Here is a 26,144-nt window from a genome sequence, read left to right as displayed (position 1 = left end):
ATCTATATCCTACTTCAATGTAGATTTTTTTAATAAGGAGGAAAATTAATTCATTTCCAGAATAGTTATAGCCAACATGCAACAGAATAAAACTCAATCTCAATTTTATCAATCACATTTACTTTCAAATTATTGAGCAAGGGAATAAAACATATGGTGAAATATGTTTTTCCCCCTTAAGTTTGGCTGAGAGTATTTTATATGTATGAACTTTGAAATTCACTTTACACTTTGAAGCCTATTTACAGTCACTGATAACAGCACACTTTACTTCCTGCTCCCTCAATGTTAGGGAGAAAGAGTATATAAAGGAGAAAACTATGTAATACATCGAATACAGTATGATTTCATTGGTGCAGACATATACACTGAGTGACCAGATTATTATGATCTCTGAATGCATAATCATCTGGCCACTCAGTGTATATCTATAAAAGAGTAATAAGCTAATTACACCGGGAGACCTCTGGATGTCCTTCCAAACAAAGGCAGAGGCAGTTAGGAGCAATCAGGACAGCTGGGGAGAGCAGTTAGGGGGATCAGACCACCAGGGGAGGTCAGTCAGGGAATCAAGCTGGAAGGGGAAGGCAGTTGGGGGTGATCAGGCTGGAAGAGGAAGACAGTTGGGAGCAATCAGGCAAGCAGGCAGGGACAGTAGGGGGCAATCAGGCAGGCAGGCAGAGAGGTTAGGGGCGATCAGGTAGGCAGAAAGAGAGGTTAGGGACAATCAGGCAGAGGCAGTTAGGGCCAATCAGGCAGGTAGGCAGGTGAGCGGTTAGGAGCCAGTAGTCCCAGATTGCGAGAGGGATCGGGCCTAAACTGGCAGTCAGTTATCCCCCTAGGCAGGGGTCCTCAAACTTTTTAAAGTGGGGGCCAGATCACGGTCCCTCAGAGAGCTGGAGGGCCGGACTATATGAACTACTAATTCCTACTGTAACACCTCGGCTGCGCTCACTGCCCAAAAAACCTGGCGGGCCGGATCAGACTCCTCTGCGGGCCGCATGTGGCCCGCGGGCCGTAGTTTGAAGACCCCTGCAGAGGTTCCTGATTGGAAAGGGTGCAGGCTGGGCTGAGGGAACCCCCCCACCTTGCATGAATTTCATGTACTGGGCCACAATTTAGCAAAATAAATCAATAAATGTAACTTTTAAATAGTTCATTATATTAATCAGATAACACAGTAAGCTTTAATAATCTCAATAATAAACCATAATCACCAATGAACATGGTCCTCCACTTCTCTTCAGAAAGTCTTTTATAAATTTTCTGAATTTTACCTTTACTGTCGCTTTCAAATAATTAAATTATGATGACTCTCTATTATACCTGAATAAAATCCAAATAACTCCCTGATACAATCAATCCAATATGACTTCTGGGAAAAGTGAGATAAAAAGATATTTGGCCTAAGAAAAATGACTGCATGAGTCTTTCGAAGTTCTATTTTCCTCTCCTCATATATTTCCAAAGGTTATTTTATTATTTCACTAAGTGTGAACATGAGAATTTAATTACATTACATTTAGATTTAATAATTACCTCTTTGCCATGAGAACTTGTATTCTATTACAATCCTGATATCAGTTCTAGTACTTCCAAAATACATTCTTAAAAGTTCAAGAGGTTTATATACCACTATCGAGTGAAGTACACTCTTTAAAATTTTTTATATGAGTTTGCCTGCCGGAACCGGTTTGGCTCAGTGGTAGAGCATTGGTCTGCGGGCTGAAAGGTCCCAGGTTCGATTCCGGTCAAGGGCATGTACCTTGGTTGCGGGTACATCCCCGGTAGGGGGTGTGCAGGAGGCAACTGGTCGATGTTTCTCTCTCATCGACGTTTCTAGCTCTCTATCTCTCTCCCTTTCTCTCTGTAAAAAATCAATAAAATATATTTTTTTAAAAATTTTTTATATGAAATATCTGGTACAGACAACATTTACAAATAACAAAAAAATAAAAATCTATAGGGGAGAGAGAGGCAGTCAGAATGCTATGGATTAGGGTATGGGTGAGGAGTGAAGCAGGTGGTTTTTTGGCGGCCATTTATATGACATAAAGGATTGACACAGAAGAAGAGATGATGAAGTCTCTAAGGTTTGGAGTGATTGGAATTTTAGGGTAGGCAAGAAAAGTTGGCAGTTTTCTTTTCTTTTGACAGGTCTGTGCCTTTGTTCCAGATGCTAGTCTTTTATGTTAGTTCTTTCATTTTCTCTTACTCCTCCTGAATGTATGACTGTTGCTTTCCTTCTCCTCACCTAAGGTTTCTTTCTCTCTTCATTGTTCTCTCACATAATGAAGACAGTTTTTTGTCATTGTTAAAAAAAAGTATCCTTTTGAAACAGTTTCCTCTCTTTTTGACTTTTAGAAGTTAAAGTGAATTTGACTGTCATATAGACCTTGCTTGTCAGGGATTTTTTTGCTTTATGATTTTTGTGGGTCATTAATCATTAACATTTTAAAAAGGACTTTTTTTATCCCCACCTAAATTTTCTATATTGCTTTTTTACTCAAAACACATTTTTACACAGCTTAAATTGTCTTTAGTTATCTAATTTCCAGATCCTCTAAAGAGTTCCAAATATTATAGCTACATAATTTTTTAATTTTTATTGATTTCAGAGAGAGAAAGGAAGAGGGAGAGCGGGATAGAAGCATCCATGATGAGAGAGAATCACTGATTGGCTGCCTTCTGTATGTCCCCTACTGGGAATGGAGAATGCAACCCGGGCATGTACCCTGACCGGGAATCTAACTATGATCTCCTAGTTCATGGGTCCACACTCAATCACTAAACCACACCAGCCTCAGTAGCTACGCAATTTTTAATAATAAAATTTAGGAGTCACACTTCCCATCTAGTCATATTTGAGGATAGATATGCCAAATAATTTATTAAAAGAGGTAGACTAACAGAGTAATTTATTTACTTCTTAATTCAGTAAAAGTTTTTAAGTTAATAGCTATTATATTATATTATATTATATTATATTATATTATATTCAACATGATGAGACACTGCCCCTACCCTTAAGAAAGTTATGTGTAGTAAGGATAGGAGGCATGTCTAGTGTATTAAGGATTGATGGGGGCATTGTAGGTATAATGGAACACATAGGGGAGTAAGGATGCAACACTGACAGAAGATGTATTTTGAGGCAGAAGAAACAACATCATTAGGAAAGTAACAGTGGTCTATTTTGGCTAGAGTGGAGTGGCTGAATAGGGCAAAAGGCAGAGAGCAGGACTTTGATCCAAGAAAAGCCTTAGATGTCATGTAATCACTTTCAGATTTTGTCTTGTGAATTGGAATTATTGAAGATTTTGAACAAAAGAGTTTGATCAAACTTGTATTTTTTAGTCAAGATGCTTGGTTATTAGTAAGATGATCCATGAGAGAGTGGAGAGATTAGAGCAGTTAGGCAGTACTGCAGTAGTTTAAAAAGTATTAGTGGGGCTAGAATTAGTGTAGTGGCAGTGGTAAGCATACAAGAAGCTCCATTTCCTTGGATATAAAGTATTTCCTAATAAAATGAAGAGTTCCTTGAAAAGTAATAAAATTTATTTGCACCTACACATTTTCTTGTTTGTACCTAACCTGATATTTATAACTACAGGTATCATTTATTGAGCAGGCATGCATTTGACATTTACTAATTCACAGAATCTTCACCACAACTCTAGGTATTATCCCTATTTCATACATGTCAAAACTAAGGCACACGTCGCCGAAACTGGTCTGGCTCAGTGGATAGAGCGTTGGCCTGCAGAATGTAGGGTCCCAGGTTCAATTCCGGTCAAGGGCATGTACCTTGGTTGCAGGACACATCCCCAGTGGGGGGTGTGCGAGATGCAGCTGATTGATGATTCTCTCTCATTGATGTTTCTAACTCTCTATCCCTCTCTCTTCCTCTCTGTAAAAAGTCAATAAAATATATTTTAAAAAAACACTAAGGCACACAGAGGTTGAATAACTTTCCCAGATTCACACAGCTAGTATGTTTAACGGTGAGTGTTTGGACCCACGCAGTTTTACTCTAGTCCCATTTCTTAATCTGTATACCCTTTTTCCTGATGGATCAGTAGTTGATGAAAAACTATTAATTATTTGGATTATCTGATTTTCTTTGAAAGATCCCTTTTGACGCTGAATCATCTTATATGCCATATATATATACACATAAAGACATTTTCAAGGCATAGTTTTAAGGTATTAGTTTAATAAAAGGGCAATATACATGAATAATTTATGAAAAAATAATTTTAAAATGTCTATTTAGAAAAAAGCAGACGCATACATCATTTATGACAAAGGTATATTTTTAAATGTCTACTTTTTTGCCCATTCTTGTTAGAATTACTAATTACACCTATTATACAGAAAAGAAAAAGAATATATAACATTATAGTCTTCAAATATACCAATATTTCAATAGAACAGAGTATTTAAGAATAGTTTGTTCTACTATAGTACCTATTTCTATTACATCAATTAGCTTATATGCCTTTGGTAAATAAGGGAGTGATCACAGAACAATGTGGAAGTTTTATTGGTTCATATGTAATTTTTCCTAGGCAAGGGAGCCAGAATAGTAAGAGTACAACAATAACCTTAGGCAAAAAAGGTAAAAGCTTTCAGCATAGCTGCTGCACAGACAGGAGCCCTTCCTGTTCTATTTCAAGAAAAATAAAAATGTGTACCTGTACAAGAAGTCCTTCCCCAGCAGGCAGCAACCCCAGTTTCCCATGGCTTTTCTTGGCTTTGTGGTAGTTGGCACTTCCTTATGGGCCCACCATAATGGCAGCCCACAGGCTCAGATCCCCACTTGAGTCAGCAATAACTCCATGCCTTCAAAGCACCATTTCCACTGTATAGACTCCAACTCACTGATCTCCCCTTCCTGGACTTTCCAAGTACTCCCTTGTGTTACCAATTATTAACTTTGTTAGCACTCCAGTTATAAAGTTGCATAGAGCTTTCCTGGTCTGCTCCAAAGCTATTTGTACTCTTAAGCCATGTCATTTTTAGTGCACAATCTTATAAAATGCAAGGTATTTTAGCAATGCAAATATATGTGTGATAGCCAAGACACCCATAGGTTATGCTTCTAATTGGAACTTAGTGACTTACCTTTGGAAGCTTGATAGGGGGCTCTTTGGATTCCTCCTCTTCATCACTATCTGATTCTCCACTCTGAACAGAGTTCTTAGATGCAGCTGCCAAAGATGTTTCCTTTTTCTGCCATTCCAGAACGCAATGGCGTACATTGCAATAAATATTAAACGCAGAAGGATTGCTATGTAGTTTGATATCTGGTATGATTACTGTATTCTCCAAGTTTTCAGACTGAAATACAAGATATAATACTTCAATTTCATATTCCTTTCCATCAATTCTAATTTTAAATAAAAATATTACAATTAGACATTCTAGATAACCTACAGAAGTCACATAATTGACAGAGCAAAAATAATCTAAATCTACTTATAATGCCCTTTCTATCATACTTCGTTACTTTCTGAGTAATACAGCAATAACTCAATTCCCCGTAATCACTAATAAACTGCAATGTCCCCTGAGAGGGGACATCCGAGTGATATGCTAGAATTCCGATGTCCCCTAAGAGGGGACAGCGGAGTGCAAAGGGTTAATTGGGGGCTTTTCTAAGGGACACTAAATGTATTGTAGAGTCAATGACTTACCACAAATGTTGTATTACATTTTATTTCTCTTAAAAGTAGATATAGGGATTTAAACAGATATTAGGGCTAAAACGAAAAACCATTAATTTTAATTAATTCTTCAAATTTCATTCTCATTCAAATAGTGGTAATGCTAAGAAAACTGTATGTTATGAATATATGCTTTCCTAAAGCTCTTTCTTAGCTATCAGCCTTGATAAATGCTAAAAATCACATGCTTAGTAACTTAAATGTTAAAATTAAATAATTTCTGTCTTGTCCCATGATTTTATTCATCAGACCACAGCCACTCTTTTATATCAACATTTACATTATAAATATAAAGAGAATTGGTTTAAGATATTCTACAAATGCAAATTCCAATAATTTACAGGAAGTATGCAAGATAAATATGAAACTCAAGTACCAAAAACACTTGATCTCAAAAAATTCTATACTTCTTCCATAAATAATTGGTGAAAAATGAAAAACTCCTTATTAAATAAAAAATGTACTAAAGTTAACTAAGACATAATATGTTAATATGTCCTCTACATATATTTAAAAAAGCAAATGTTAGCAACCCAAATGTAACAATATATAAAAAGATAACAATCATGATAACCCAAAATCAAGGTAGGCTCAACACTGAAAAAGCAGTGTAATTCCCATACGCAATACCATAACTAACATAGTAAAAAAATAATGAGTGCAACTGCAAACAAGGCAAAGATATCTATTCTAAGCAATTTGATTCAAAATTGTACAGATATGACAGTGCACTAAACCAAGAAAAAGAAATAAAAGATATATTTAGAATCTTCTAGAAAACGAATGCCTTTATTTGCAGAAGTTGCTTAAAGAATCTTAAGAAGTCTGCAAATAAAAAAAGCCATTAGAAATAAGGTGTGGACTTAGCAAAGTCACAGGATACCAGCTCTCTATATAAAACTGAGTAATATATCTGTACACTAGGAGTGAATAATTGAAAATGTAATTTAAAAATTACATTACAGTTACAGACTGGGAGCCCTGGCCAGAATGAATCGGTTGAATCAGTTGGTTGAACATCATCCCACATACTAAAAGGTCAGGGCACATTCCTAGGTTTCAAGTTTGATCCCAACCTATTGATGGTCTCTCTCACATCGATGTTCTCCTCTCTCTCTCTCTCTCTCTCTCTCTCTCTCTCTCTCTCTCTCTCTCTCCCTATCTCTCTCTCTCTCTCTCTCTCTCTCTCTCTCTCTCTCTCTCTCTCTCTCTCTCTTCTCTCTCTCTTTCTATCTCTCTCTCTTCTCCCCCCTCCAAAAATCAATAAGCATATCCTTGGGTGAAGATTAAAAATAAAGTTACAGACTGGGAGAAAATATTGGCAAACCACTTACTTGACAAAGGACTAGTATCTAGAATATACAAAGAATTCTCAAAACTCACTAGTAAAAAACTAACAGGTAATCCAGTTTTAAAAAAAAAAATGGGCACTTCCTAAAGCAATCTATAGGTTCAATGCACTCCCCATTAAAATACCAACGGCATATTTCACTGACCTAGAAAGAACTCTCCAAAAGTTCATTTGGAACAATAAAAGACCCCGAATAGCCACAGCAATCCTGAGAAATAAGAGTAAAGTAGGAGGGATCTCAATACCAGACATCAAACTATATTACAAAGCCACTGTTCTCAAAACAGCCTGGTACTGGCACAAGAACAGACATATAGATCAATGGAATCGAATCGAGAACCCAGATATCAACCCAAATCACTATGCTTAATTAATATTTGACAAAGGAGGCACAAATATACAATGGAGTCAAGACAGTCTCTTCAATAAATGGTGTTGGGAAAATTAGACAGATACATGCAAAAGAATGAAACTAGATCACCAACTTACACCATACACAAAAATAAACTCAAAATGGATACAGGACTTAAACATCAGACAGGAAACCATAAAAATACTAGAAGCATCCACAGGCAACAAAATCTCAGACGTATGCCAAAAGAACTTCTTCACTGATACTACCCCTAGGGCAATGGAAGCTAAAGAGAAAATAAACAAATGGGACTACATCAAAATAAAAAGCTTTTTTACAGCAAAAGAAACCATCAACAAAACAACAAGAAAGCCCACTGTGTGGGAGAACATATTTGCAAATGTTACCACTGATAAAGGTTTAATCTCCAACATCTACAAACAGCTTATACAACTAAATAAAAGGAAGATGAATGATCCAATTAAAAAATGGGCAATGGACCTAAATAGAATATTTTCAAAAGAAGACAGAAGGAAGGCCAAAAGGCACATGAAAACATGCTCAAAGTCACTAATTATCCGAGAGATGCAAATCAAAACAACAATGCGGTATCATCTCACACCTGCGGAGAAAAAGGAACCCTCGTGCACTGCTGGTGGGAATGCAGACTGGTGCAACCACTGTGGAGAACAGTGTGGAGTTTCCTCAAAAAACTGAAAATGGAACTCCCATTTGACCCAGTAATCCCACTTCTAGGAATATATCCCAAGAAACTAGAAACATCAATCAGAAAGGATATATGCACCCCTATGTTCATAGCAGCACAATCTACAATAGCCAGAATTTGAAAACAGCCTAAGTGTCCGTCAGCAGATGATTGGATCCAAAAACTATGGTACATCTACACAATGGAATACTATGCTGCCATAAAAAAGAAGGAATTCTCATCATTTGCAGCAACCTGCATGGAATTGGAGAACATCATGCTGAGTGAAATAAGCCAATCAATGAAAGAGAAACACCACATGACCTCACTCATTTGTGGATAATAAAGAACATTATAAACTGATGAACCATAAGATAGATATAGAGACAGTATATCAACAAGTAGACTGTCAAATTACAGCGGGGAGGGGAGGAAGATCTGGGGGAGATAATAGATTAAAAAAAAATAATAATAAAAATAAAAAAAAATGGGCAAACACATTAATAGACATGTCACTAAAGAAGATATACAGAAGGCAAATAAAATAAGCACATGGAAAAAGGTTCAATATCATGAGCCATTAGGAAATATAAATTAAAATTATATATATAACATACCGATCACACTGGCTAGAATAAAATATAGGAAAACAAATGCTGGTGAGAATTTGGAGAAACTGTATCTCTCATACATTGCTTAAAGGAATGTAAAATGATAATGCTACCCTGGAAAAAGTGTGGCAGTTTCTTATAAAATTAAACATGTGCTTACAGTAAATTCCAGTAATTACACTCCTGTGAGGAAAGAGTTAACATGGCAGGTATGATTTCTTATTCCTTGGTCAATCCTTAAGAATGTGATCTTTAGAGTTTTCTCTGTTAGCTATTGATGATTCTGGCTTGTCCTATTGCTTTGTACAAATATCAAGATTGATCCTGAGTTTCAATCTGTGATATACTATGTGATATCACCTGAGATTCACTTGCCATGCTGGCTGCACAGCAGGATATTATTATATGACCAGACCCCGTAAAAGTCTTGGATCATGACTCAGCTAAACTTTCCTGGGCAAAAACATTGCACACATACCCCTGTAGTTCACTGCCTGAGAGGAAGCATATCCAAGGAAGAATTAGGAAGCCTATGCCATAGCTCCTTAAACACCTCCAAAACATTTCTTTTCCCTGCTGCCTACTCTGTATGTACCTTTTGTTGTACTAAGTCATTAGAATAAATTCCTTTTGGGTCTTCTGAATCCTCTCTGGCAAGTCATGGAAGGAAACACTGCCTAATCATTCTATTCCTAGGTATTTACAACACCACCTCTCCAAAAACCCTAAACATATATTCACACAAAGGCTACTAGATAAATGTTCATAAAAGCTTCATCTGCAATGGCCAGAAACTGGACACAACATGTAAATATCAAAGAGGTGAATGGATTAACAAATCAGGATATCCTATATAATAAAAAGGTAATATGCAAATTGACCTTCACTTCATCATGTCCTCATAAGATGGCTGTACCCACAGCGGAGGCAGGGTTCCTGTAACACAAGATGGCTGCGCTCACAGTAGAGGCGGGGTTCCCGTAACGAGACATAATGAGTGATCAGCAGGAACCTGAGGCTGTGTGATGCTGGGCCAGGGGACCTCAGGTCACACCCCCCTCCCCAGTGCTAGGCTGGGAGACCTCAGGCTGCACCTCCCGCCCCAGTGCCAGGGGACCCGAGGTTGCAACCCCAGCCTGGAGAGGCTTGACAGGGGACCTGAGGCTGTGCCCCCCACCAGGCAGGGCTTGACAGGGGTGGGGCCAGCCAGGTATGGATCTCGAGTGATTTTGAGGTGCATGTGGGTGGGCAGACTTGACTCGGGGTCCCACAGCGTGTCCCAGACTCTGACAGGAGGAAGATTTTCATATACATTTTACTAATTTTCTTTAATCTCTGACACTTCTATTATAGAGAAGGCAAACAGCAATATTGAAATATTTCCTCTAATTCCCTTTTAATGTGCACGAATTTTGTGCACTGGGCCACTTGTATCCATATAATGGAATAACTAATTAGCAAAAAATAAACTAAACTGGTTAATATGTACAACATGTACACACCAAAATTACTATTCTGATGGAAAGAAGCCAGATATAAAAAAAGTGCACACTGTATGATCACATTTATATGAAATTCTAGAAAATGACAACTAATATATAACCACAAAAAAGCACATCTGTGGAAGTCTATAACCAGGGCTTCAGGGAGAAATGGAATGCAGCAAAGGATGAGGAAACCCTTAGGGATGATGGAAATTTTCTGATCCTTGTCTGTATCATTCAAAACTCACTAAAATGTACACTTTAAATTCCAGTCTCAGGTTCTGCTATTAAGGATACTGACCTAAGACCCATTTTTTAAGCAAGAAGTTGAAGAAATTTCCTGTGTAATGGATTTTATTTCTCCTATAAAAAAGTGAAGTCATTTGCCGGAGGACAGAATTTATCAGAAGTCTGAGGAGACTAGAAAAGGTGTGAAATAGTAACAGGAGAAAATTAGAGACCTAATTGACCAGAAAAAATAAGAAGGTAGTCTGGCTAAGAAGGTCCATTTGAATATGTACTGGTACCAATTAACTCTTTTTAAACTCCTCTTAGCTGCACATGACATTCACCTGAAGGAAAGAGAAAACAGCTGGATTTGTAGAAGATGGAGTTTTGTAAAATGGATGCAACAAATATAAATGGAGGAAAGGAAGATGTGGTAGGTAGAATAATGGTCTGCAAAAATGTATTCACCCTAATCCCAAGAACCTGTGCCTATATTGCCTCACATGGTAAAAGGGACCTTAAGACATGATTAAATTAAATCTTGGGATGGAGAGATTTTTGTGGATTATCTGGACGGGTCCAATTAACCAAAGGGTCCTTATAAATGAGAGAGGGTGTCAGGACAATCAGAGAAGAAGAAGGTGTTGGGAATGATGCAGGATGAGAAGCCTCAACCAACGATTGCTGGCTTTGAAGATGGAAGAGGGCATAACCCAGGGGATCCAGGCAGCCTCTAAAGCTGGAAAAGGTAAAAAAAAAAAAAAAAAAAAAAAAAAGAAGAAGAAGAAGAATTCTCTCCTAGAAACTCCAGAGGAATTCAGCCTTACATATATATTAACTTCAGTTCAGTGAGACTCATTTTAAACTTCAGACTTTGAGAACTGTAAGATAATTTACATTGTTCTTTTTTTTTTTAAAAATATATTTTATTGATTTTGTACAGAGAGGAAGAGAGAGAGATAGAGAGTTAGAAAGAGTCATTGATCAGCTGCCTCTTGCACACCCCCTACTGGGGATATGCCCGCAACCAAGGTACATGCCCTTGACCGGAATAGAACCCGGGACCCTTCAGTCCCCAAGCCGACGCTCTATCCATTGAGCCAAACCGGTTTCGGCTAATTTACATTGTTCTAAACCATCAAGTTTGCGTGATTAATTAAGCAAGAGTTATTCTAAAACAAAACAAAACTGTGGTAACTAAACTGAATAAAAAGGATATTAAATAAAAGACATGGCTAATGCATGAGGAGAAATAGAGGAGACAATAACAGTAAGAAAGGAGAAATGGTAGTATAGATAAATGGGTGTTTTTTTCTTGTTTTACTGAAAAGAAATGCATGTTTTAAAAAATATATTTTACTATTTTATATACTTATCATAAGTAGGAAATGTTTCTTACTTATCTTTCTATCCCAAATATCTAGCATAATACCTACACAAAGTCAGCATGCCATTAATATTTGAGGAATAAAAGAATGCATTTTTATATCATCCTTATTACAAGCAGCTCCTAAAAAGCAGATAGGAGATATAAAACCTGAAGCTAGATAAGAACAGTGAATTACTAAGGGCACAAAGTTAGAGACAGAATTGAAAGGGACAAAAAAAACCCTTGACTTTCCCACCTTATCCGGATATCATAAACTACCACCTTAAGGAAATCACTAAATTAAAGCTTAAAATAACTTAAAAAGATCTTCAAGATTCCCAGACTAACTCTGCACATAGCTCCAAAAAGTGGAAAAGGGGTAGAGATTGGAAATCTAAATGAGTATCTGTTAAACTTTTTTTATATATAATAAGTATATTAAGAGTATTCTCCACTTTCCTCTTCTATTTCAAAAGCCAAAATAGTAAGAGGTGAGAGTGAAAATATATTATTTGTCCACCCAGCAACAATTTCCTTAGGATAACCATTCCACATGGCCTGCTCATCAGTGTCCTCACCTCTAACCAAAGTACCTAATCTCCAAAGCCAACATAAATGATACAGGTTAATAAAAAAAAAATAATAATTAAAAAAAATCATTCCCAAGACATTCTCCTAGAGCCAGTAGGAGAGATGTCTCTTGCTCAAAGAAAGTGAAGATGAAGCTGCCAGCAACCTTAGTGCTCAGCCATGGGCAAAAAGCCCACACCGAGAGGAAAACAGAAGCAAGAGACAAAGACATAGATATGATGAATCACTTAATCCCTGGGTCCACCTCTGTCTCAAGATAGAGCCACCAAGTAAATTTTGTCCCTTATTCTTTTGTAAGTTCTTTGTTTACTACTTTAAAATTAATTTCTCTCAGTTACTGTAGCAAGAACACTAACTGGAAAGAGCAGGTAACCAAAAGTGGAGCTGTTCAGAAATCATAGTTATGACTCTTCTTTTCCTCCTGGCTAGGCTTCTTAGTACTGTTCAAAAGAAAAGAGACTCTTATATAAAAAGCAGAATCTGGACCCTGAAAATGTTTAAGTAAAAAATTTTATAGCAAAAATTTTTGTATTAGGTAGAAAATTAGATCTTTGATTGCTATGATCCCACCTAATTAAAATATTCTATATTGCATTTCTTTTGCACTGCCACCCACAGCCAAAAGAATCTCAGAGCAATATAGATGCACCAAGATTCTCCCTAATTCATGACACATGCATATGCACATAATGAACCTAAATTCAGGTCCCAACTCACAAGCCAATTTTACTCAGTTTATAGTACAGGTAATCAAAGTGGAAAAGAAAAAGAGAAATGGTTATGATCCCCCCAAATCAAAAATAAGAATAAACAATTTTCAGGATCCATTTATTAACTTCAAGGCTACTGATAAAAATATGAAGCTAAACAGTGTAATTAAATACTAAGAGGCTTCTAAAAAATTACTTTAACATGAAATGGTTTGCTAATTATACTCACACCTTTTTAATCTTGGCATTTTAATTCAAATTACTATATGAAAAAATTCCTTATTTCTGATAAACTGCCAGCAGTTTTACCTTGCTTCTTGTCTTGACTTTTGATTTGCTCTTCTGTTTTCTTTTCAACTTCTTCTTATTTAAAATTTTCTTATTCCTAAAAATGCAAAAAACATAGAAAAATTATGAAAGTTCAATATAAGAACATATTAAGCTATTAAAAATAGGTACTTCCAAAGAAGAGAATTAAATATGTATCCTATAAACTTTCTTCCTATGAAACAATATACCCTAGATATACATGAAAGATACTACCATATAATGTAGCTATTGAAATAATGCAATACTAGATTATCTAAGCAATATATAGCCTATCTAATAAAAGAGTAACATGCAAATTGATTGCACCTGCGCTACACCCAAAAGCCATGCCCACCAGCCAATCAGGAGCAAATATGCAAATAAACCCAACCAAGATTGCTGCAGCCAGAGAGAGCAGAAGGGAGGCTTCGGTTTCCCCAGTGATGGAGGAAGCCAAGCTTTCTGCCTGCCCTTGCCTGCCTAGGCCTCCAACTCAATGCTACAAAGTTTCAATTATAGATCCAAACACAAATGGCAGCAACCACGGAGCTGATAGAGCAAAAGGCTAGGGTTTCCCCTGGCAATGGAGGAAGCCAAGCTTCTAAAGCTGGCCAGTCTAGGCCTCCACTCCAAGCTACAAAGTTTCAATTATAGAAGATACATAAATCCCAACCGAAATGGCTGCCGCCATTAAGCAAGCAGAAGACTTGGCTCCACTCCAGGCTACAAAGGTTCAATTGTAGAAGATAAATAAACCCCAGATACCAGGGCCTCCATTTGGGTCGCCAGGGGATGTGGTCGGCCTACAAACCACCACAGGCCTCTCGTCCAGGCCACCCCATGCCCCAAGGGAACTCCCACCCTGATCCAGGACACCCTTCAGAGCAAACCAGCTGGCCTCCACCCATGCACCAGGTCTCTATTTTATCTAATAATCCTATCTAATAAAAGAGTAATATGCAGATTAACTATCACTCCAATACACAAGATGGCTGCCCCCATGTGATCAAAGATCCTGCCCCCATGTGGACACAAGATGGCCACCACAAGATGGCCAGCAGGGGAGGGCAGTTTGGAGGACCAGGCCTGCAAGGGAAGGCAGTTGGGGGCGATCAAGCCTGCAGGGGAGGGCAGTTAGGGGAGACCAGGCTGGCAGAGGAGCAGTTAGGCATCAATCAGGCTGGCAGGCAGAACCAGTTAGAGGCAATCAGGAAGGCAGGCAGGCAAGCGGTTGGGAGCCAACAGTCCTGGATTGTGAGAGGGAGCTCAGAGACTTGGATAAAAATCAAGAGGGTGCTACTGCTATAATATAATAAAGACAAAATTTGAAGGGGAAGGAGAAAGGGGAAAGAAAGAAGAGGAGAAAGAGAAGAAGAAAGAAACTCTACATGATACAGAGTTCAAATCCATAACACATGTTAACCAATTTAGTGGAAGCTGTAGTAAGGCTAAGTCACTTAGAGGTAGAGATGTCATTCACAAAAGTATGTAAGTCAAGGGGAAGAATTAGTTTGAGAAAGAAAAAAAACACTGGATTTGTTTTTGAATTTGTTTTACTAATGAAAAATATTTTTAAAATTCTAAAATGTTAAGATAGATGTGAACAAGCATATGTAAATATTTTCCTAGACACTTCCTTCAGCTTCAATCTATAAACCAAAATAATCACAAAATCCTGTTAATTTATGACATAGAGTTCTTGAATCCATCTACATCTCTACTGCTTCTATGCCAATAATCTAAGTTACCACCACATCCTGCCTAATCCACTGCAAAACTTTCATAACACATTTCTGCACATTGATATTTGCGCCCTCTTCAATCCATTCTTCACATTAAAAACCCAAGTCAACTTCTTAAAAAACAAATATGAGTAGGTAATTCCCGCACTTAAAACTATTAACAAAAAGAAACAAATGAAAAAAACCCATAAAACAAACAAAAACAACAACATACACATGCCAAACAACTCTATTAATATCTTAGGATAAAGTCTAAAGGAAATGACACAGCTTAAAAGCTCCTCCACCGATATCTGACCAGTCTCTCCTGCCTCATTCTGCAATCATTTCCAACTTGTTCTTCATACTCCAACCACAAAGACATCTTTTTCAACGGTCTGAATTGGCTAAACTTCTCAATGACTTTCACAGAGATTCTTCCTCTACCTAGAATTCTCTCCCACATTTCCTGCTAACCACTCTTATTCTCTGAGGTCCCAGTATGAGTCACATACTCAGGAATGTCCCAGACTGGGTTATTTTCCCTAATATACACTCTCATTTCATTTTGTACTTGTGTTTCATTGTGTAATCTACAACTACAATATATCTGTTAAATGCATCACTGCCTCACAAATTGTATGCCTCAAGAGTACAGAAACTGTGCCTTTCTTGTTTACTGCTCCAGCTCTTTGCCCAGAAAAGTACCTGGAATGCAATACTATTTTGAGAGAAAGAGAAAGCAGGATGAAGGAGAAAGGAAGGGTTGAAAAGAAAGTTCAGAGCTATAGCTATGAGCCTTACACAAAGAGTAAATAAGCAGAGGACCAAGGATAGATCCATAGATACAACAAACATTAAAGAATATCTAGCCAGAAATGTCCAGTAAGGAGTTAACCATGGGATTATTTTATGCAGATTGTGGGGCAAAAAAAGGTAATGGAAACTATGTATGTGAATGAGATTTCCCCAGTAGAGTAAGCTACAAAAGTAAAGGGGGTGACCATCAGCTATCAAATGCTACACATGAGCAGATATACCTGCTTACATAATCTATACAACTACTGTGAAAGCATGAAGAATGTCTACTTCAACTCCACACTGCCAGCATTCACATCAGTGTCTGACACATTGTGATGTTCAAGAAATATTAGATGAACAAACATTAGATGAACAAACAAGAAATATTAGATGAACATTAATGAAAATATTTCTCATATATGGCTTAGGAAACCAACCTCCCTTTATATTAAAGTTTACTTGATTGAAATCAGTTATTTGAGCAACAGGAGTATGTAACTGCTAAAAGATTAGCTCCTCCTATGCAATTTAAAAAGCATCAAAGTTCACTCAAATTGTCAGAGGAATGGAATATATAATCCAAATTAAGATGAACTTCCTGAAGTCTAGTTATCAGGAACCTAAATTTTCACTAGTATACATCAATATTTTTATCTGCTTTGCTTTAATAGACTTTAAAAATATTTTAATTGATTTCAAAGAGAGGAAAGGGAGAGGGAGAGAGAGGGAGAGAGGGAGGGAGGGAGGGAGAGAGAGAGAGAGAGAGAGTGAGAGAGAGAGAGAGAGAGAGAAACATTGATGAGTGGAAGGCTGCTTCCTGCACACCCTCTACAGGGTATCCAGCCTGCAACTAGGGTATGTGCCCTGACCAGGAACTGAACCTGTGACCTCTTGGTGCATGGGATGACACTCAGCCACTTGAGCCACACCAGTTGGGCTTTAATAGACTTCTTAAATGCTTACTAAATTACAAAATAGATTTATTTCTATGCATACGACATTTAACAAGTTACAACAATTTAAATAAAACTGAACCTACTAATTCCTGAATAAAAATCATCTTTCCCAAATCCCCAGAAATTAATTTTACTGTGTGTGTTCTTTGTTGGTTTGGATTGTTTAGAAGTAGAGGGTTGTAAAAAAGAGCCAGTAATAAATTAAAAATTATATAGAGAAAATTCACTTCAATATTAGAAAATAAAAATGCTTCGTTAGTAGTAAAAGATCCCATTATATGACTGCATTTAAAAACTTTTCATAATATCTGAGAATGGATAGATGAAAGAGAAACTTTAGAAACCAGTCTTACTCATGAACAATTCATCTTGGAATTTCTGGTGACTTAGGACTTTAAATCCTGTATCAAATAGGAGCTTAATGAAGAATGTTTGGAATTGATCCTATAAGATTTTTAGTCTTTTCACGAAAAGAACCCTATACCCATGAGATTTGAAAGAATTATCTGTAGTAATGAAAGGCAAAGGCTATTGACATGCTGTAAATATTTATTTTAAAATATTTACTTTAAAAATGCCAAAGAAGGAATATTCGTAATGACAATCACTGTTTAAGGAAAACCAAACACTTCTGCAATATGAATTTTGCAATTTTGTTCCATGATATAGTTCATTAGCTTCTCTACCAGATTACTACTAAGTCTGTTTTCTAACAATACAAAAATTAGTCATAATTTAATTTTAAAATCTCTCTCTGAATCTGTTTCTTCATCTGGAAAATAAAAGATTAAGGAGATTATCTCTAAGATTCCTTTTAATTCTAAAATGCTAGGATTTTAAAAAGTCCAAATTCAAAGAACTTCAGGAATAAGAGGGTTTTGTTTTCTAAAATATATTTTTATTAATTGATTTCAGAGAGGAAGGGAGGAGAAAGAGACAGAAACATCAATGATGAGAAAAAATCACTGACCAGCCCACACTGGGAATCAAGCCCACAACCCAGGTGTATGCCCTGACCTGGAATCAAACTGTGACCTACTGGTTCATAAGTCAACGCTCAACCACAAAGCCATGGGTTTCAATCTTTTGTTTAATTTGCCTTAGCAATGAGAAACTTAAAAATTCCCGAGTCTATTGTCTAAGGCAGGAAAAGACAAATATTTTTTTCTGTAAAAAAAACAGATAGCAAATATTTTATGCTTTGTAGACCACTGAATCTCTGTTGCAACTAATTTACTTTTACAGCATAAAAACAGCCATAGACAGCACATAAATAAATGAGCATAGTTGTAAAACTTTATTTCTGGGAGGATAATTTCTTAGCTCACAGGCCATACAAAAACAGGAATTGTGCTGATTTGTTCTGTGGACCAGTTTGACGACTCCCAGTCTAGAACATATTTTGATTAACAGGCTCATGTCACAAAGAAAAAAAACATATAATTAATAGTATGTGATACATAAAACTATTCAAAACATGACTATGCTTATACAAATAAGCACTCTAAAATTATCTGCCTTTTCTTTTTACCAAGATTAATTCCTGACTTCCATTTTCCTAAAGTATCGATAGATAGGGACAAACCACTACTCTTCCTTTAAATAAAAAAAAATAAGATATCCGCCAGAGGAGACAGATATCACATGATCTCACTCATATGTAGATTCTAATGAATAAAATAAATTGATGAAAAAGTTAAATCCCAAGACATAAAAGCATGAAACAGACTGACAAATATCAGAAGAAAGGGGGAAATGGGGCAGGAGAAGAATAGGCAAAGACAGCCTGGCCAACCCCGAAGAGGCCATAGGGGTGCGGAGCGGGCTCCTCGCAGGCCTGGCACCTGAACGCAGGGACTTCACCAGTGCATGTGAACCGTGGTGTCCCGGGGGAGGGTAGCAGGGGTAGTGAGAGCGAGCTCGGTGGACACCCCACATTCTCTCCTCTTGTCTATCTCCATCACCCCACCCCCAGGTAGCTGGCAAGAGGTTGCAGCTCAAGATCTGCACCTGCCATGTTCCGGGGTCGGCCAGCACACATCATGGCCAGTGGTTGAACTCCCAGTCTCCAGGTCAAATGACCGCCAGAGGAGACAATTTGCATATTTTATTATATAGGTTATACACAACCTATATAATACTGACAATAGTGCCATGAAGGCCTGGGGCGGGGGGAATGTAAAAGGGAGATATCTATAATATTTCAATAAAAAAAGATTAAATTTAAACATAAGCAGATATGGAAGTAATTTAGGACTAGATAAACTAAAAATCCAGAGATGAAAGAGCACTTCCAAGGGTGATCAAATGCAAGGGGACATTTTCAGAGTTTGGTGACAAGTGAAAATCGAGTTTAGCTTAAACAAGGTACTCTACTAAGGGAAACCAGAAGCTACTGGTGCTTTAGATGTCTGCATGGGTTGGAATGATGGTCTTGAAATTAAGAAAAGCCCCAAATATGTGACCAGTTTTCCCAATGGTAAAACTTCTTTGTGATGGGGCACTGAGGAAGAATAAGGTGACTATGCCAACGGGTCAAAGTCAATTTCTCACAATCTCCCAGTGTTTGAAAGACAGAATCCCAGTAGAGAGAGAAGCCTATTTAATCCTTGATTGGACTGAGGTAGTCAATACTTCACCCTACCTGTCTAACACAGCAAAGAGGAAACTTCTCTGAAAGAAAATAACTGTTCTTTTACACACAATGTTAGGCACATAATAAACATATTAAGAGACATCAAAGAAGCAAAAGAATAAACATATTAGGAGACATCCAAAGAAGCAAAAGAACAGATAATCAAGAGGTTTGATGCCCAGGCAGGGTGCACACAAGAGACAAATTATATTCAGCTGATGTGGCTCAGTGACTGTGCATCAACCTATGAACCAGGAGGTTACGGTTTGATTCCCAGTCAGGACATATGCCCAGGTTGCCGGGCTCGATCCCCAATAGGGGGGCATGCAGGAGGCACCTGATTAATGTTTCTCTCTCATTAATGGTTCTATTTCTCTCTCCCTCTCCCTTCCTCTCTGAAACCAATGAAGATATATTCTTTTTAAAAAATATATTGAAAAAGAGAGCAGATGAACAAAATAGAGAGTATAACATGTGGGACATAGTCATATGGTCTCATATTTACATAGCAGGAATCCAAGACCAAAAAAGAAAAAAAGAATGGACCAAAATGTGAAGAGAAAGATAATTCATGACAATTTTACAAAAGTGAGGGGGAAAAATCAACCACTCAGATACAAGGATTCAAGTCCAAGTACTTGTTTTGTAATGTGATCATGAAAAATACTGGTAAAGGAATCAGAAGTGAGATACAGGATGCAGACATGAAAGAATGCATTATTAAGGCAGTTATCCTGAGATGGGCCATTAGAGCATGATCCTACTGGAGAACTCTAGTAGATAGTATAGAACATAGCTCAGTTATCCTAACTAAAGGATGAGAAAAATTAGGTATATATGTGTCAATTCCTCACCCATCACTGGCTGAAGCCTTCCTGAAGTCATTAACCTTCTGTTGTTAATAATCTTCAAGCATGTATCCATGGCCAGTATAAACGTTCTCAGGCAGAAAGTCAAAGATGTAAGTAGATAGTATAGAAATGAATGTCAAAGACATATGGCTAGGACAGTAAGAACACCAGCTACAAAGTCTCTTATCCAAAGATAAAATAATTCTTTGTCTCCTTCTTTTTCTTTAAACATTAATTTCTAAATTCTCTATTCCCTTCTCTAACCTCAATTCCCAATAAAATGTTGCTTCTCCCTGCCTTGTGCACAAAAGGTAGGAGCGAGTTAATGTTAGATCATTAAATGCCAACTTCAAGATAATGTCTCAGACTTTGGTTGAGCTGAACTATAGAAAAAGAGGCAGGTTTTAAGTAATAGTATTCATGAGGAAACTTTGAATATACTGACGGGATTGAGAGACTCCCAGCATTACAACTGTCAAAATCCAGGTATCACAGGAAAGGTTTTAGCTACAAACCACAGACCAGGAAGTCAGAAATATCCTATCAAATAAAAGAGTAAAATGCAAATTGACCATCATTCCAAGACACAAGATGGCCACCTCCATGTGGTCAAAGAAGGCCACCATAAGATGACCTGCAGGGGAGGGCAGTTGTGGGCAATCAAGTCAGCAGGGAAGGGCAGTTAGGATTTACTGGGCTGGCAGAGGGCAGTTGGAGGAGGGCAGTTTGGGGGGACCAGGCCTGCAGGGGAGGGCAGTTGGGGGGAACCAGACCTGCAGAGGAGGGCAGTTAGGGGTAACTGGACCAGCAGGAGAGGGCAGTTGGGAGGCACAGGCCTGCATTGGAGGCAGTTGGGAGGGACCAGGCCTGTAGGGGAGGGCAGTTGGGGGCAACCAGGCCTGCAGGGGAGGGCAGTTAGGGGTAACCTGACTGGCAAGGGAGGGCAGTTAGGAGTGACTGCAGGGGAGGGCAGTTGGGGGCAACCAGGCAGCCAGAGAAGGCCTGCAAGGGATGGCAGTTGGGGGTGACCAGACTGGTAGGGGAGGGCAGTTAGGTGCAATCAAGCAGGCAGGCAGGTGAGAGGTTGGGAGCCAGCAGTCCTGGATTGTGAGAGGGATCCCAGATTGGAGAGGGTGCAGGTCGGGCTGAGGGACACACCCCTCACTGCATGAATTTCATGCACTGGGCCTCTAGTTTAGGCAATAATTGAAATCATAAGACTAACATAAAATAGCCAAGAAAGAAACTTATAGAGAAGAGGTACCAAAAATGCACTCTTGAGAAATTAGTTCTTCCTCCCATACTATCTAGACTCTAGAGGAAAGGCATTAATTATTTCTTGAAATCAAGTTACCTGTTACACATTCTTTCTTCATCCTCTAATATCAAAATCTCTCTCAAATTTGTTCTATGTCATTTGTTCTGACTGCCATTTCTCAGGGTTCACCACCTGTCACTACTGCTACTTTAAAGATAGTCCTGCTTTGGGATCTGCATCTTTTCATCCTCTAGAATGTTATTAGAGACTAGGAGCCTAGTGCATGAAATCGTGTGGCCCCACCCACCCACCCACTGCCACCCTGCCTTGACACCCAAACCTCTCCACACAGAACTACAGCGCGTCTGGCCCAGCCTCCCACCCCTCTGGCCTTCTCTGGCTGCCTCATGCCCCACCCTCGAGTCTCCTTGAGCTGGTCATGCCTTCTCCTTCAGCTTCCCCTCTTCCACCTTGTCTCCGGAGCAATGTGGCAGTTCCACCCCATCATAGTGCTGGAGGAGAGCATGGAAGTATCATGACTGCTGCTCTGTGCTCCTTCCCCTGGCAGGTGGATGGCAGGGCGCTCTGAGTGTAAGCGATGGGTGGCGAAGGACTGATGAGGGTGTGCTACGGACTCTTACCCCACCTTCCCCGGCACCAGATGGTCCCTCCTTCTCTGGTCACCTCCCTGCTTCCGCCCCATCTCCAGAGCAACACCCCACTGCGCACACACAGGTAGCCTCCTGCGATCAGTTCTTACGTGTCATGGAGTCCAACCACTAGCTTATTAGCTCTTTCTTATTATGATACTTTTATAAGTTGAAAGTTTAACTACTGTTCTCAAATAAACCAGGACCTGAAACATAATAACCCAATACTAAACTTTTCTTTCTAGTCTCCTCTACACCCTTATCCTATTCACCCAGTTCCCCAAACTTTAATTATTGCCAATATTTGTGCTTTTCACTTATTTGATTTTACCCCTGAATTCACAATAGTGCTCTAACAACTTTCACTGTCTACCTCAGGAGTCAGCAAACTACAGCCTATATAGAGTCCAAATCTAGCCTGCCAACTATTTTTGTAAATACAATGATAGTGAAACAAAGGAATGCTCCTCTATTTACATACTGACTATGGCTGCTTTCAAACTATAACAACAGAGTAGAATAGTTAAACGAAACTATTATTACCTGAAAAGGCTAAAGAATTTATTATCTTGACCTTTACAAAATAAATGTGCTGACCCCTCAGCCATATCAAGCAGTCTCATATAGGTATAACTGGATTCTCAGAAGGAAATAAGAGGTTGGGTTTTAAATAACATTTGAGGAAATTATGGCCAAAATGTGCCAAATTAAATAAAAATTCACATTATGCAGATCTAAGAAGTTCAATGAACAGGATATACACACAAAAAATATTTAGGCACTGTAATTTAGTAATATTTACTGAAAATTAAATATAAAGAGAAACATCTTAAAAACAGCCAGAGAAGGAATTCTGGTTCCAATGTGATACAGCTTGTTTTTCCCACTGTTTACAACTAAAAACAAGACAAAATACCAAAAAGAAAAGGAAAGAAGGAAGGGAAGAGGGAAGGAAAAGAGAGGGATGATGAATTACTTGAGAACTCTGAAAACCAACAAAAGCATATTGTGGAGGGGAGTCAAACTTAGAGAAATGACCCATAGTGAGAGTGAACTTTCCATCCTGGCTTTGGTTTTTGTTTTTGTTTTTGTTTGTTTGTTTGTTTTGTTTTGTTTTTCTTTTTCTAATAGCTTTGCCCAAAGGCCAAGAAGCAATCACTATATACACAGCAACAATTCAGAAATTAAAACTCCAAGAAAAACCCTATTTTTCTGGCCACAGAAATTGGAGGCTAGGGGCTCATGCCTATTGGAGAAGGTCGAAGAAATCCTGGAAAGGAGAAAAGATGGAAACTAAAGAAAAAATAAACAAATGGGACTACATCAAAATAAAAAGCTTTTTCACAGCAAAAGACACCATCAACAAAACAACAAGAAAGGCCACTGCATAGGAGAACATATTTGCCAATATTATCACTGGTAAAGGTTTAATCTCCAATATTTACAAGGAACACACACAACTTAATAAAAGGAAGATAAATGATCCAATAAGAAGATGGGCAATGGACCTAAATAAAATCTTTTCAAAAGAAGACAGAAGGTAGGCCAAGAGACATATGAAAACATGCTCAAAGTCACTAATTTTCCAAGAGATTCAAATCAAAACGACAATGCGGTACCATCTCACACCTGTCAGAATGGCTATCATCAACAAATCAACAAAGGACAGTGCAGGTGAGGATGCAGAGAAAAAGGAACGCTTGTGTACAGCTGGTGGGAATCCAGACTGGTGCAGCCACTGTGAAGATCAGTATGGAGTTTCCTCAAAAAACTAAAATGGAACTCCCATTTGACCCAGTAATCCCATTTCTAGGAATATATCCCAAGAAACTAGAAACGTTAATCAGAAAGGCTATATATACCCCTATGTTCATAGCAGCATAATTCACCATAGCTAAGATTTGGTAACAGTCTAAATGCCCATCAGCAGATGAGTGGATTATAAAACTATGTTACATCTACACAATGGAATACTACCCTGCTATAAAAAAGAAGGAATTCTTACCATTTGCAGCAGCATGGATGGAACTGGAGAGCATTATGCTAAGTGAAATAAGCCAGGCAGTAAAAGAAAAATACCACATGATCTCACTCATTTATGAAAAATAAAGAACATTATAACCTGATAAACAAAAAGATAGATACAGAGGCAGTAAAGCATCAAACAGACTTTCAAATTACAGCAGGAAGGCTGGGGAGTGTTGGGGAGGGGGGGAAAGAGATCAACCGAAGAACTTTTATGCATGCATATAAACACAACCAATGGACACAAGACATTGGGGAGGGGGAGTAGGATGAGGGCATGCAACAGGAGGTAGGGGTGCCTGGGGGAAGGTCAATGGGGAAAAAAAGGAGATATATGTACTACTATTTGTAATACTTTAAACAATAAAATAAAATGCAAAAATGATATAAAATATATATATGGACAAATTTATTCTATCTAATAAAGCAGGAATATGCTAATTGATCCTCTTGCTGTCGCAAAGATGGTGGCGCCCACCACTAATAAGGAGGAAATATACTAATTGACTGCCATGCCCTCAAAGATAGTGATGCCCACAGCCAATAAGGAGGGAATATGCTAATTGACTGCCATGCCCTCAAAGATGGCAGTGCCCACAGCCAATAAGGAGGCAATATGCAAATTGATTGCCATGCCCTTAAAAATGGCGGTGCCCAGTCTCCTCAGGCTCCCCGCCACCCAGAGCCAGCCCGACGCTCAGATAACCAGGGCTGGCCGAGTCTTGTGCTGCTAGAAGTGGCAGCAGTAGAGGTGTGATTGCCTTCCCCTGATCACCAGGTCGCCTCCCGCCCTTGAAGGCTCCCAGACTACTGTGAGATGGGGCAGTGTGTGCTGAGGGACCCCCCGTTCCAGTGCATGAATTTTCATGCACCATGCCTCTAGAATATATATAAATCCTTAGGCATTAAAAATAAAAGGACAAAGCCAAAAAGGCCAATAGGTATATAAAAATACAATATTAAAATACAATCCAAAAGAAGAGAAACAAAAAAAAAAAAAAAAAAAAGAGGGAAACAGAAGGCAATTAAATGGTATACCTAAATCCAACAATATCAATAACTAATTACATTAAATATTAATATACTACACTCTCCAAATAAAAAGCAAAGATTGACAAGGTGGATTTGAAAAAAACAGCAGCAGCAAAATCCTATACATGTTGCCCACAGGAGAAAAACTTTACATATAATGCTGCAGATAGGTCAAAAGTAAATGATGGAAAAAATTTACCATGCAAACAGTAAGCATAAGAAGGTTGGAGAGGCCATTTTGATGTCAGGTAAAATAAGATCAAGACAAAGAATATTACTAGAGATAAAGAGAGATGTGACATAATGAAATAAAAAAGTAATTCATTAGGGAAGTTTTAACCATTATAAATGTATATAATAGCTGAGCCCCCAAATACATGAAACAAAACTGACAAAATTAAAGGAATAAATACAAATCCATAGTTACAGTGGAATATTTTTAGTACCTCTCTCTCAGCAACTGACAGAACTAGACAAAAAACTAGTATGCATAAAAGATTCAAATAACAGTATCAACTAAACTTAATGATTCACATGCAACTCTATATGCAAAAATGGAAGAACACACATTGTTTTCAAGTGTCAATGGTACAATCTCCAAGGAAAACTTACATATCCTGTGAGATAAAGCACATCTCAATAAATTTTAGAAAGATAAAAATCAGAGAAAATCCTATCTAATAAAATCACTCCAACACACAATATGACCATCCTCATGTGGTTAAAGATGGCCTCCCCCATGTAGACACAAGATGGCCATCACAAGAAGGCCAGC

General features: G+C 38.1%; 1 protein-coding gene across 22 annotated transcripts in view; it reads right to left on the bottom strand.

Moving 5' to 3' along the window:
- The window catches only part of MYCBP2 (MYC binding protein 2), a 254,681-nt gene that overhangs the window by 216,067 nt on the left and 12,470 nt on the right, over positions 1-26,144 (bottom strand). For all 22 annotated transcript variants that reach the window (XM_084877082.1, XM_084877098.1, XM_084877099.1 and 19 more), the window contains exons 2-3: positions 13,441-13,516; positions 5,128-5,343 (exon numbers count right to left, since the gene is read on the bottom strand). In XM_084877082.1, the coding sequence (XP_084733208.1) occupies positions 5,128-5,343; positions 13,441-13,516 (292 nt within the window). The remainder of the gene's footprint in view (positions 1-5,127; positions 5,344-13,440; positions 13,517-26,144) is intronic.

This window comes from Pipistrellus hanaki, assembly GCF_964339955.1.
Source record: "Pipistrellus hanaki genome assembly, chromosome: 3".
NCBI classification, from domain to species: Eukaryota; Metazoa; Chordata; class Mammalia; order Chiroptera; family Vespertilionidae; genus Pipistrellus; species Pipistrellus hanaki.
Note: the sequence above shows the minus strand (reverse complement) of the source record. Positions and strands in the feature narration are given on the sequence as shown.